This window comes from Candoia aspera, chromosome 1 (genome assembly GCF_035149785.1).
Source record: "Candoia aspera isolate rCanAsp1 chromosome 1, rCanAsp1.hap2, whole genome shotgun sequence".
NCBI lineage: Eukaryota > Metazoa > Chordata > Lepidosauria > Squamata > Boidae > Candoia > Candoia aspera.
Genome location: NC_086153.1, coordinates 343,876,993 through 343,891,834, shown reverse-complemented (window position 1 = coordinate 343,891,834; position 14,842 = coordinate 343,876,993). Strand labels below are relative to the sequence as shown.

General features: G+C 45.1%; 1 protein-coding gene across 1 annotated transcript in view; it reads right to left on the bottom strand.

Annotated features, from left to right (window-relative positions):
• Positions 1-13,924: 13,924 nt before the first annotated feature.
• Positions 13,925-14,842, bottom strand: part of LOC134487790 (bone morphogenetic protein receptor type-1B-like) — a 65,449-nt gene continuing 64,531 nt past the window's right edge. Inside the window, exon 12 of the mRNA XM_063289848.1 lies at positions 13,925-14,047. Within this exon, the coding sequence (XP_063145918.1) occupies positions 13,925-14,047 (123 nt within the window). The remainder of the gene's footprint in view (positions 14,048-14,842) is intronic.

The following is a 14,842-nucleotide window of genomic DNA, read 5'->3' as shown; positions in this document are numbered from 1 at the left end:
AGCTCCCCAGGGACGAGTCCGTCACCTCTAGAATATCATCCATCCACCTTGCCCTTGGTCGGCCCCTCTTCCTTTTGCCCTCCAATCTCCCCAGCATCAGCATCTTCTCCAGGGTGTCCTGTCTTCCCATTAGGTGGCCAAAGTATTTCAGTTTTGCTTTCAATATCATTCCCTCAAGTGAGCAGTCTGGCTTTATTTCCTGGAGGATGGACTGGTTGGATCTTCTTGCAGTCCAAGGCACTCTCAGGATTTTCCTCCAATACCACAGTTCCAAAGCATCGATCTTCCTTCTCTCAGCCTTCCTTATGGTCCAGCTCTCGCAGCCATATGTTACTACGGGGAATACCATTGCTTTAACTATGCGGACCTTTGTTGTCAGTGTGATGTCTCTGCTCTTGACTATTTTATCGAGATTTGTCAATGCTCTTCTCCTGAGGATTAAACATCTTCTGATTTCCTGACAGCAGTCAGCATCTGCAGTAATCTTTGCACCTAGGAATACAAAGTCTTTCACTGCCTCTACGTTTTCTCCCTCTATTTGCCAGTTATCAATCAAGCTGGTTGCCATAATCTTGGTTTTTTTTAGGTTTAGCTGCAAGCCAGCTTTTGCACTTCCTTCTTTCACCTTCATCATAAGGCTCCTCAGTTCCTCTTCACTTTCAGCCATCAAAGTGGTATCATCTGCATATCTGAGATTGTTAATGTTTCTTCCAGAGATTTTAACTCCAGCCTTGGATTCCTCAAGCCCAGCATGTCGCATAATGTGTTCTGCGTACAAGTTGAATAGGTAGGGTGAGAGTATACAGCCCTGCCGTACTCCTTTCCCAATCTTAAACCAGTCTGTTGTTCCGTGGTCTGTTCTTACCGTTGCCACTTGGTCGTTATACAGATTCTTCAGGAGGCAGACAAGATGACTTGGTATCCCCATACCACTAAGAACTTGCCACAATTTGTTATGGTCCACACAGTCAAAGGCTTTAGAATAGTCAATAAAACAGAAATAGATGTTTTTCTGAAACTCCCTGGCTTTTTCCATTATCCAGCAGATATTGGCAATTTGGTCCCTAGTTCCTCTGCCTTTTCTAAACTCAGCTTGTACATCTGGCAATTCTCGCTCCATAAATTGCTGAAGTCTACCTTGCAGGATCTTGAGCATTACCTTACTGGCATGTGAAATGAGTGCCACTGTTCGATAGTTTGAACATTCTTCAGTGTTCCCTTTTTTGGTATGGGGATATAAGTTGATTTTTTCCAATCTGATGGCCATTCCTGTGTTTTCCAAATTTGCTGGCATATAGCATGCATTACCTTGACAGCATCATCTTGCAAGATTTTGAACAGTTCAGCTGGGATGCTGTCATCTCCTGCTGCCTTGTGGTTAGCAATGCCTCTTAAGGCCCACTCAACCTCACTCTTCAGGATGTCTGGCTCTAACTCACTGACCACACCGTCAAAGCTATCCCCGATATTGTTATCCTTCCTATACAGGTCTTCCGTATATTCTTGCCACCTTTTCTTGATCTCTTCTTCTTCTGTTCGGTCCTTGCCATCTTTGTTTCTGATCATACCCATTTTTGCCTGGAATTTACCTCCAATGTTTCTAATTTTCTGGAAGAGGTCTCTTGTCCTTCCTATTCTATCGTCTTCTTCCACTTCCACGCATTGCTTGTTTAAAAGTAATTCCTTATCTCTTCTGGCTAACCTCTGGAATTTTGCATTTAATTGGGCATATCTCCCCCTATTGCTGTTGCCTTTTGCTTTCCTTCTTTCTTGGGCTACTTCTAGTGTCTCAGCAGACAGCCATTTTGCCTTCTTGGTTTTCCCTTTCTTTGGGATGTATTTTGTTGCCGCCTCCTGAACAATGTTGCGAACTTCTGTTATGCAGAGTGAGTTGTCAGGCAGTGGGCTGCATGTCATTTGCCCAAGTAAAATAAAACATTAAATGCTGGGCAAGGGAATCCCCCCACCCCACCCCACCCCACCCCAGAGATCCTTCTCATTCCACCTGCCGGATTTCCCATTATCCATTTGTAAAGAACATCATCTTGGCTTTGTAAATTTTACAGGGGTCCAGGAAGGATCCTGGCCATATGCTAGCCGCTCCCCAAACCTCATTTACAGGAACCCAGCACTCCCCGGGGGAAAAGAAGGAAGCGTTGCATTCCCGCTACTGCGGCCTCATTCATTTCTTTATTTTGCTGTTGTCTCTGTTCAATGATTCCCTTTTTTTATAAGTGCCATAAAACACATTTGCCAATGATTGTAGCACATCTAAAGAAACCGCATCCCTAATGTCATGGGCTGCCACACCCCTCTCTTTCTATGCTCTTACAAATCTCTCGATTCCCAAGGCTGGATATGTGGAGGGGAGCCATGTTCATTTATGGTGGCCAAAAATCAGAGGAAGCCTAGTGGCACGTTTGATGAAAAGGCAGAAGTTTTCGTAAGCTGCAGCTCACTTTTTTTAAAACACGTCTGATGAAAACAGCAGCTGTTGACGAAACCTTACACCTTTCCATCAAATGCGTTCCTTGGGAAAGGCCGGGCAAAATTTGTAAGGGGCTGCCTTGGCTGAGCTCTTCTTACCTGCTGGGGTACCCAAGTCGCCCACCACGGCCTCCATCAGGCCCAAGAGGTAGAGCGCGCTGCCCCAGATATTGGCAAAGAAGAACATGATGCCAGGGCTTCCACCAAACTCGGGGCCAAACGCACGGCTGATCGTGTCTGTGCCAAGCAGGTAAGGAGAAGAGAAGGGTGATGTTGCCACCTGACCTTGAGAGACCAGGAAGGGGAGAACTGGGCCCCGCTCCCCAACCAGATCACAATCCCGACCTTTGCTGCCCTTTTTAGTGCAAAAAATAATTGAGAGCTGGCCTTGGGAAAAACATGAGTGTGCCATAAGGAGCGAGCCGCTAAGTGGAACTTGGAAAAGAGATTACGCAGTCCAGAGATACTAGAAGGAAGCGTGAGAAAGAAACTCAGAATAACTCCACCTTGATTTTCTTTAGTATAAGACGGGACAGAAAGAAACTGGGAGAGGCTTTCAAGAGCCTGTTAATATATCCTAAAATGGGGGTTCTAGACCTTTTTGTGCCCCAGATCCCTCTGAGAGTCTGCTGAAACCTACAGACCCCTTCTTGGGAAAATGTTTCAATGTATAAAACAAAATGCATCGATATGGATTGTATTACAAGGGAAATCAAATACGCCCCAATACTGTTAACAAAATATTTTAAACTAGTAAATTTTAATACAGTAGGCCAGTTTGTAAGCCAATCTGATGTAGTGGTTAAGGCATCGGGCTAGAAACGGGGAGGTTGTGAGTTCTAGTCCCGCCTTAGGCACAAAGCCAGCTGGGTGACCTTGGGCCAGTCACACTCTCTCAGCCCTAGGAAGGAAGCACTTCTGAAAAACCTTGCCAAGAAAACTGCAGGGACTCGTCCAGGCAGTCTCCGAGAATCTGACACGATTGAATGGATTAAAAAAAATACATTAACATATGTGCCTTCAGCAAAGGATCGTTACCTTGTCATGGTGCTGGAGCTTGAGCACCTCAGTGATGCCATGAGCTAAACCGTGAAGGGCCACCCAAGACGGGAAGGTCATGACAGAGAGGTCAGACTAAATGCGATCCCTGGGGAAGGTAATGGCAACCCACCTCAGTATTCTTGCCGTGAAAACTAAATGGATCAGTACAACCAGAGATATGTCGGTATACCATCGGAAGATGAGACCCCCAGGTCGGAAGATGGTCAAAATGCTACTGGGGAGGAACAGAGGATGAGCTCAACTAGCCCCAGACGTGATGATGCAGCTAGCTCAAAGCCGAAAGGACGGCTAGCGGCCGACGGTGCTGGTGGTGAACGGCGAATCCGATGTTCTAAGGATCAACACACCGTTGGAACCTGGAATGTAAGATCTATGAGCCAGGGCAAATTGGATGTGGTTATTGGTGAGATGTCAAGATTAAAGATAGACATTCTGGGCGTCAGTGAACTGAAATGGACTGGAATGGGCCACTTCACATCAAATGACCACCAGATCTACTACTGCGGACAAGAGGACCACAGAAGAAATGGAGTAGCCTTCATAATTAATAGTAAAGTGGCTAAAGCAGTGTTTGGATACAACCCAAAAAACGACAGAATGATCTCAATTCGAATTCAGGGCAAGCCATCTAACATCACAGTGATCCAAATATACGCCCCAACCACAAATGCTGAAGAAGCTGAAGTAGAGCAGTTCTATGAGGATCTGCAGCACCTACTGGACAACACGCCTAAAAGAGATGTTATTTTCATCACAGGAGACTGGAATGCTAAGGTGGGCAGTCAAATGACACCTCGAATTACAGGTAAGTATGGCCTGGGAGAACAAAACGAAGCAGGACACAGGCTGATAGAATTTTGCCAAGACAATTCACTCTGCATAACAAACACTCTCTTCCAACAACCTAAGAGACGGCTTTATACATGGACTTCACCAGATGGACAACACCGAAATCAGATTGATTACATCCTTTGCAGCCAAAGGTGGCGGACATCTGTACAGTCGGTAAAAACAAGGCCTGGAGCTGACTGTAGTTCAGATCACGAACTTCTTCTTGCACAATTTAGGATCAGACTAAAGAGATTAGGGAAGACCCACAGATCAGCTAGATATGAGCTCACTAATATTCCTAAGGAATATGCAGTGGAGGTGAAGAATAGATTTAAGGGACTGGACTTAGTAGATAGGGTCCCGGAAGAACTCTGGACAGAAGTTGGCAGCATTGTTCAGGAGGCGGCAACAAAATACATCCCAAAGAAAGAGAAAACCAAGAAGGCAAAATGGCTGTCTGCTGAGACACTAGAAGTAGCCCAAGAAAGAAGGAAAGCAAAAGGCAACAGTGATAGGGGGAGATATGCCCAATTAAATGCAAAATTCCAGAGGTTAGCCAGAAGAGATAAGGAATTATTTTTAAACAAGCAATGCGCGGAAGTGGAAGGAGACAATAGAATAGGAAGGACAAGAGACCTCTTCCAGAAAATTAGAAACATTGGAGGTAAATTCCAGGCAAAAATGGGTATGATCAAAAACAAAGATGGCAAGGACCTAACAGAAGAAGAAGAGATCAAGAAAAGGTGGCAAGAATATACAGAAGACCTGTATAGGAAGGATAACAATATCGGGGATAGCTTTGACGGTGTGGTCGGTGAGCTAGAGCCAGACATCCTGAAGAGTGAGGTTGAGTGGGCCTTAAGAAGCATTGCTAATAACAAGGCAACAGGAGACGACGGCATCCCAGCTGAACTGTTCAAAATCTTGCAAGATGATGCTGTCAAGGTAATGCATGCTATATGCCAGCAAATTTGGAAAACACAAGAATGGCCATCAGACTGGAAAAAATCAACTTATATCCCCATACCAAAAAAGGGAAACACTAAAGAATGTTCAAACTATCGAACAGTGGCACTCATTTCACATGCCAGTAAGGTAATGCTCAAGATCCTGCAAGGTAGACTTCAGCAGTTCATGGAGCGAGAATTGCCAGATGTACAAGCTGGGTTTAGAAAAGGCAGAGGAACTAGAGACCAAATTGCCAATATCCGCTGGATAATGGAAAAAGCCAGGGAGTTTCAGAAAAACATCTATTTCTGTTTTATTGACTATTCTAAAGCCTTTGACTGTGTGGACCATAACCAATTGTGGCAAGTTCTTAGTGGTATGGGGATACCAAGTCATCTTGTCTGCCTCCTGAAAAATCTGTATAACGACCAAGTAGCAACAGTAAGAACAGACCACGGAACAACAGACTGGTTTAAGATTGGGAAAGGAGTACGGCAGGGCTGTATACTCTCACCCTACCTATTCAACTTGTATGCAGAACACATCATGCGACAAGCTGGCCTTGAGGAATCCAAGGCTGGAGTTAAAATCACTGGAAGAAATATTAACAATCTCAGATATGCAGATGATACCACTTTGATGGCTGAAAGTGAAGAGGAACTGAGGAGCCTCATGACGAAGGTGAAAGAAGAAAGTACAAAAGCTGGCTTGCAGCTAAACCTCAAAAAAACCAAGATTATGGCAACCAGCTTGATTGATAACTGGCAAATAGAGGGAGAAAATGTAGAAGCAGTGAAAAACTTTGTATTCCTAGGTGCAAAGATTACTGCAGATGCTGACTGCAGTCAGGAAATCAGAAGACGCTTAATCCTTGGAAGAAGAGCAATGACACATCTCAGTAAAATAGTTAAGAGCAGAGACATCACACTGACAACAAAGGCCCGCATAGTTAAAGCAATGGTGTTCCCTGTAGTAACATATGGCTGCGAGAGCTGGACCATAAGGAAGGCTGAGAGAAGGAAGATCGATGCTTTTGAACTGTGGTGTTGGAGGAAAATTCTGAGAGTGCCTTGGACTGCAAGAAGATCAAACCAGTCCATCCTCCAGGAAATAAAGCCAGACTGCTCACTTGAGGGAATGATATTAAAGGCAAAACTGAAATACTTTGGCCACATAATGAGAAGACGGGACACCCTGGAGAAGATGCTGATGCTGGGGAGAGTGGAAGGCAAAAGGAAGAGGGGCCGACCAAGGGCAAGGTGGATGGATGATATTCTAGAGGTGACGGACCCGTCCCTGGGGGAGCTGGGGGTGTTGACGACCGACAGGAAGCTCTGGCGTGGGCTGGTCCATGAAGTCACGAAGAGTCGGAAGCGACTAAACGAATGAACAACAACAAACATATGTGCTTCTTTATTAATCCATTCAATCACTAACTAGATACCAACAAGGTTAGTGAAATAACCCCTAACTGAAATTTAGCTTGCCTCGTAATGTTTTCCCCATCCAAGTTCACAGACCCCCTAAAATCTATCCATGAACCCCCAAGGGATGGACCACAAATTAAGAACCGCTACCCTAAACAATAAACTGTCATTCCTGGAATCTCTGCAGTGTCTGTGTCATGGTCACCGTTGCAATGTTCGCTCCATCGTAACGGTTCGCATGCCAGAGTGTTGACGCGCGTTCCTGGCTGGGAGGTGCTGCTGATAAACCTTGTACGGGGAGATGTGTGGGGCTGTTCCAGGAAGGAATGTGTTTGGGTTATCTCTTAAATGTCAAGGTCTTTTTGCCCGTCGATCAGCAGAGCTCCTTAGGAGCACCTGGGAATGTGGGATTGTTCTGTATGCAAGGGGGGGTTGTTGTTAGAAACGGAGCTATTTAGTTTGAGTTTAGGCGCGCTTTTCTCATTCTCAGCTTTCTCTCTGTTTGCACTCTATTCTAAATAAAACCAGACCTTAAACTTAGATTTGGAGTCTGAGCATTTTATTTGGATTAAGGCAATCGTTACATAAAGCTGAGAATCATTCCACGAACAAACCTCGCTAGTCTCTACCAAGAAATTTTCTTGCGAGAGAAGAAGTTAGTGACGGCAGAATTGGGGAAGGAGTCAACGGGGTTTGGGGAGGCGACCAGACAGCTCTTGGAGACGGCGTTCCTGAGCAGGGACTCGAGCCCCCTCCCATCCCACCCCGCACCCCATTCTAGAGATTCAAGCTCCAGCCTGGAGGTGAGGAACCCGACGGATGATGGGCTCGCCGAACACCAACAGTTCCTGTGGGATGCCATGGCAGACCCCCGGCCGGGGACGTCTCGCACCACATGGAAACTACGATGCCCACAGACTCCCGAGACAGAGTCCACAAAAGTGTCGGGGAGTCAGCAACCTGAAGTGCCGGGGCTGGAGGACTCCACCACACCGGATAGGATCAGAGTCCTTGAGTCCAAAATCGAATCCATGGAGTACATGCTACGCTCCCTTTCAACCGCAGTGAGTGACCTGGTAAAGGTTGTTACTGGTCCGGGGGCAGCAGGGGGTCCCAGCATCCCACCTACTCCATTGCCGGCTCCGAGGGGAAGGGGCCAGGCACGGGACTTTCCCCCGGCTCTCCGTGGTTCCACTCCGGTGGTAGTTACCCCGGCTCGTCCACCAGTTGGGGCGCCTCTGAGTGGTGGGATAGCTAAGGACTTTTCAGTGAAGTTTGATGGCGACCCCACCAACTTGTCATTCTTCCTTACCAACGCAACGAATTATATGCAACAATATGGACATTGTTTTACCTTGGAAGGGGCTAAAATCACGGCTATTGCCACAAAACTGAAGGGCAGAGCTGCTGACTGGTATGTACAGTTATCCGAATCAAGAGCCCCAGCGCTGGCTGCCTTCGATACCTTTCTAGCCACTTTGAAACGGTATTTTGAGGATCCCCTTGCTAAGGAAAGGGCTAAAGATGCTCTGAAGGAACTGGTTCAGGGACAAAAGTTGGTTGCTGATTATGCCCTAGCATTCAAAGTTTTGGCGGGGAAAGTTCCTGAATGGTCGGAAGCTACCTTGATCGATAGATTTAAGGATGGCCTCAATCGGGAGGTGTTGCGGTGGGCGCTGTGCAGAGACGATCCAGACTCACTGCATGATTGGATCTGTCTGGCCGGGAAGGCTGAGCATGCCCAGCGCACCTTTATGCAAGCTACGAAAGGAGACAAGCCCCCCTCCAGTGGGAAGGGGCCGAGGATGCAGTCTGGCTCAAGCTGGGCTGAGGAAAGGCAACGCCGTTTCGCCCGGGGCCAGTGCATCAAGTGTGGCAAAGCAGGTCACCACGCAGCGGAATGTCAAAGAGCTAAGACGGCGGATCACCCCTCTAAACCAACCCAAAAGATACCACAAAAGGCACCTAACCCTCCTCGCTGGCTGGCGGGGGAGCTGGCGACCGCAGATGAAGAGGATTATGTATACCTTACAGGAGATGCTTTGGCCGCCCTGGAGCAGCCGACGGGAAACGCCTTCCACCTGCCTTAAACAGCACCGCTGGGCAGGTGGTGGAGAATGGGCGCAATACCAATATGGTGAGTGCTGATTGCCCCATCCTAGCTGTAAAGATCCAGTTGGCCTGCCAATCCAAGACCGTCGACGTCTGGGCTTTGGTCGATTCAGGGTGTTCCAGATGTTTAATCCATCCCGACCTGGTCGCTGCCTTGGACTTGCCCTGCTTCCCTCTCCCAAAACCGCTGATTTTTCAGCAGCTTGATGGTTCCACGGTGGGAGGGGGTCCGGCCACCCAGTTTGCTGGGCAGGTTACATTGCAAATGGGCATGCACATCGAACTGATCCAGTTCATAGTTACCCCAGTGGGCAATCCTTTGGTGGTTTTGGGGATTCCCTGGCTAACCAGGCACAACCCATACATCAATTGGAAAACCTGTACTCTAACGTTTGAGGATGGGTTCTACCAGGCTCCTGTTGTGGGAAGATCCCTCACTTTGGCTGTGGGGAGGGCTGAAATTGTCGACCCTCGAGCTCCCGCTCTCCCCATGGAGGGGCTGCTGGCAAGGTACTCTGACTGCTGACGTCTTTGGGGAGGAGGCGGCTGACCAATTACCCCCCATCGCAAGACCGACTGTGCCATTGAGCTTCTTCCAGACGTTCCCTTGCCCAAGCTGAAGATTTATCCTATGACCAAGAAAGAACTAGAGGCATTGCGGGAGTTCATTGATAAAAACCTTGCTAGGGGTTTCATTGAACTGGCAAACTCCCCGGTTGGGGCTCCCGTTTTATTCTGTGAGAAAAAGGATGGCACCCTTAGACTGTGCATGGACTATTGTGGGTTAAATTCCGCCTCACTTTCGAACAAATACCCTCTGCCTCTCGTAAAGGACATTAGCTCATTTGTCCACTGGTAGGATTTTTTCCAAGCTTGACCTTCGCGAAGCATACTATCGCATTCGCATTCGGGAGGGGGATGAATGGAAAATGGCTTTTATTTGCCCCTTGGGTTCATTTCAATATAAGGTTCTTCCTTTTGGCCTAGCAGGAGCCCCAGGGGTTTTCATGCAGCTGATCAATGAGGTGTTACATGAACATTTGTTTAAGGGGGTTTTGGTTTATTTGGATGATGTTCTCATCTATACCAAAACTGAGAAGGAGCATGAAAGGCTCGTTACACAGGTTCTCACCAAGCTCAGGGAAGCTAAGCTTTACGCTAAACTTTCTAAGTGTGAATTCCGTAAGTCTCGCTTAGATTACTTGGGCTACAGGGTTTCTGACAAAGGCATTGAAATGGATCCTATGAAGGTTCAGGCGGTTCTCAACTGGGAGCGCCCGCGCACCCGTCGCCAACTTCAACGTTTTTTGGAGTTCGTTAACTTTTACAGGTCCTTTGTCCAGGGGTTCGCGGAGATTGCTCTGCCCCTGATTTATTGCGCACCAAGGGGGTCAGGGAGACACGCAAAGTAAAAAACCCAGGGGCTGTGCTCAATTGGACTCCTGCCTGTCAGGCTGCCTTTGATCAATTGAAAACCCTTTTTACAGCGGAGCCCATTTTATCCCACCCTGACCCTGAACGGCCTTACAATGGGGCTGGGTGGCCTTACAAATCTGATCTATCCGTCAAGGCCAAGAAGGCAGTCCTCTGCCTTGCCTGCTTCTGCTCACCTGGAAGCAACCTTTTCTCGTCTCCTCTCGCCCCGCAGGGCGTCAAACGGTCTGTTTTCCAGCTTATACTGGCACAACCAGGACTCTGGATCCTTCTGTACTTCATTGTAAGGACAGCCTCCCGCCCCCAAACTGGCTCCGTGAACTGTGGCAGGTCTGCCCAATGCCCCCCAAAGCCATTTTTTAAACACAAGTTTACCAGTGAAATGGTAAATGCTGGACTCTTCCGGCTTTATGAGTTCACTGATGGAACAGGAGAGCATCAAAAGAAGATACCTCATTTTGGGTTTGGGGGTTTTTAATTCTATGAAATTGAACAGGCTTCTGCCATTTCCCCCTTCAAGCTTGAGGATTACCTGTAGTTTAACATTTCCCCTGTCCCTTTCAGGGGAAATGTTAAACTACAGGTAGTCCTCCACTTATGACCACAGTTGGGACTGGAACTTCCATTGCTAAGTGAGGCAGTCGTTAAGTGAATCATGCCCAATTTTATGACCTTTTTTGCTGCAATCATTAAGCAAACCCAGCTTCCCCCATTGACTTTGCTTGTCAGAAGCTGGCTGGGAAGCTAGCAGTTAAAAACAATATAAAGATAACAGTAAATAAATGGCTTTTCAAGGCTTTTCTAAATCCTTTTAAAAATGCTATTATCTAGAACCCAAGAGGTGGCCCACCACTGAAAAAGTATCTTCCTCAGACTCACCAGTCAGAGGCACATTGGAAATGTGGATTTTAGCACATTAAGACCTTTTTCAAAGTAACTTGAAAGCCACTGAAGGTTTTATAGTTTAAAATCAGTACCTTACATTAGGCCTGGAATAAAATTAGAAGCCTAGCAACTATGTAGTAAAGGTGTCATATAGACAACTTGGAATCTTCCAGCAGTTTCCTTACTTTGACTGGTTTAAATTCCAGTTCGCTATTGGTTCCTCCTACAAACGCCTCCAGATGCTGGTTCAACACTCCCTGAGTTTCTATCAGAGTCACTGTAAATGACAGGTCTAGATAAGCATCATCCACAATTTTAGGTCCAGATGGAAGGTTTCATTTAGATGTTTAAAAGCACTGGGAACAGAATAAAAGTCTGCAGCATGCCATGGGCTAATGATAACGGGATTGAGCAAAGATCTTCTAGCACAATTTTCTGGGACTGCTCCTTCAGGTAGAGCTGGAAACCTATTTTTTCCTAGCATCCATTAGCAGCAACCCTGTTGTATTTTAACCATGAGAAGTATAAATTATGGAACGGAGTGAGCAACTTCCATGGTAACTACAACTGATACAGCTAGCCACCTCCAGCAATCTGTCCAGGAGCAAGGAATTCTAGGGATATAATCCTGCTGTAGATAATCTTGTACTCCTATAAACCTTTCTCCATCATTCAGTAATTTTTCAACCTGGCTGGCTGTATTGAAGGCACAACTCCTTGGTGCCCTGTAGGGTGTGATCTCATTTTGTGGCACTTTCCCCAAAGTATGGCTTCTAAAATTTAGTAATTTACCCTTGATGCTGATACCCTGAGACTAAAACAACTGGGCAGTTTTCTGACGGCCTATAAATGGGAGAATGACAAATACTGGTAAAAGTTGCAAAGAAGCTAAGCTGTTTGAAAAGGTATTGAATTTTTTAATGAAGTATTGAAAACATTTTATTTGGAGAACGTTAAAATGAAATACAACATCATGAACAATTACAACCCAGGCTGTTCCGTATGCTTCTGTTTACAGCTTGAGTAAGGCACTGGGTCTCACAAGCAGAACACCAATCAGTATCATTTAAAAATTACATTGTTAATGCAGTCAAGGAAGGTTAACAAAGATCAAATCATGGTTCATCTCAAACTTCCCATCTTCTCAATGTAACTGATAGTCATACAACTTTCTAGACATTTTAAACTTAGTATTCTTTGAAGAAACTCAAAAAATTGTGTTCAGGCATGTCCCCCCCTAGTACTGCCTACACTTGACTGATACAAATTTGGAGGCATGAAATACAGTAAGTCTTAACAAAATAACCATTGTGGACAGCAGTTTGAATCATTCATCTGTGACTGCAGGATTCACTCTTGGAGCAAAACAGAAACAAAGAAAAATTGTTATATTCTTTTCATGTCTCTGTTTTCAGATCACACTGTCACTGTGAAGAGTTAACTAATACGTCTTCATAAATTAAAGTTTTATTTTTAGCTTTTATTGGCTACTGTTTAACACCTTATATTTAATCTACACAGTGGACTTATTCCAATTCCCAACAATGTGTGAAACACAAACACATATATATTTAAATCTAGGCATCTGGACAGATTTAAATCACACAAATCTTCAACAACTTGAGGATAATGTCACCTGATGACCCTTTCTTTCAAAAACAGATTTAAAAAAAATCAGCTTTAAGGTCAGCACTGAAATGATTTGCAGATTTTGAGACTTTTAGAACATTTTAAGAGAAGGACATAATGAAAGAATTTTGAGCCCTGAGAGGACTTAAATTAAATGAACCAAAACTTGCCTTGATGATAATTCAGTCATCTGATGGTTTCTTGAAAGCTCCAACTACTCTATGTGCACATTTATCCTGAAATTATTAAATAACTTTCTACAAATTCTGGTAGCCTACTAATCAGGACTGAGTGGTGAAGAACTACAGCCTGAACTGGATACAACAACAATGAAGATAATGCAACTTGACTATAAATATTGTATGGGGCCAATCGGTTTCTTTATCACTTTATTCTGCTTTGAAATAAACAGACAGAACGTATTCTTCTTCAAGTTTTTAACATGGGCTTTAAGCTACAGGGATATCCCCAAATGCTACTGAGGAATTTATACTTCTGGGGAATTAGAGAAGCCTTGGAGATCTGTACTTCAATTGCAGTAGTTTAACCCACGTATGATATAGTCAGAGCTTAAACTGGTTATTTGTCTCTTGGTTCAAACCATGTAGGAGACTCTTCAGAGCTTTGCATTCTTAACCTCCATTAAGCTAATCACCATCATGGCTTGGGTAGTTTAGGAAAGCCAGCTGTCAAGACACAAGGCACCCAGGAGAAAGAAGAGTGCAACTTACGAAGAGGCTGGTTTTGTGCATGATCAACTCCGCTTTGGAACAGAAGAGTTCATGTAAAAGCAGCTAATAGCTTCAGAAGTCAAACTGCTTTTAGAATAGCCTATAAATTACTCCAAATCAGTGAGAATCAGCCATGCTTCACTGAATGCAGCAATAAGTCCACCCAGGTTTTAAGAATATGGGGCCTCTGTGCTGCATTTGATTAAGGAATCTTTCTAGATGGCTCTGTGGCATCATCTGAGGGACTGAATAGAGAAATTCCTTCACGTTACTGAAAGTGCCATTTTAAAAGGATACACTAATGAACATACAGATCCATCCAAGTACATCAGTATCCTTCTTTGAAATTCAGTGTTGGAAATAATTTCAAACTGTCATTTATGTTTCCTCCTGCAACTCTGACATTCTGGCAAGTGTTTTCTTTACTCGCAGGGCTGTGAGCCGAGAAGTGGGGTTGTGAGCCCAGCATTCGCTCATTAATTTTCCCATTTGCCTTAGGCACTGTGGAAAGGAAAGAGGTGTACATATATTTACATCTCTACACAAGGACACATTCTCTCTCTCTCTCTCTCTCTCTATATATATATATATATATATATATATAAACATAGTACACAGTATATACATACATACATACCAGGTTTTAATGCTGGCTACAGGTCGAATTATGCACTTGAAACCCATTTTTCTAATATAAATTTAACGCAATTTATCACAAAACAATGCAGTGCCCATAATACTGACCTCATATGCCCCAGAGACTAGCACTCTCCACATCACCCCACCTAAAAACATCTGTTTATTCCAACCTGATACTGGATTTGTCATTTTTCACTGAATGCTGTTGGTTGACCTTCACTGACACTGCTAGGCAATGTTCACCTGTCATCACATACACGTATGCAAGGCAATACATGTGACAGTAACATGTATTTTGCTCACTGATGAACGTATGTATTTCTGTGCCTAGCAACACAGGAAACAAAGGTGGAACAGCAGAACCAATTTGACTGTGAAGGTGGGAAAACGAATAGAATTAGGGCCTCCTTTCCAAACACAATACCATCTAACTGTCTCCCACTGTAACTGCATCCCTGTCTGGCTGGAACCGGTAACTGTAGACAAAACACTCGGAAGGCCTCACCTATAGCTGGTCCTGTAAGGAAACCTGGGAGAACTAAGAACTGGAGTTGTCAGTGTGATGTCTCTGCTCTTAACTATTTTATCGAGATTTGTCATTGCTCTTCTTCCAAGGATTAAGCGTCTTCTGATTTCCTGACTGCAGTCAGCATCTGC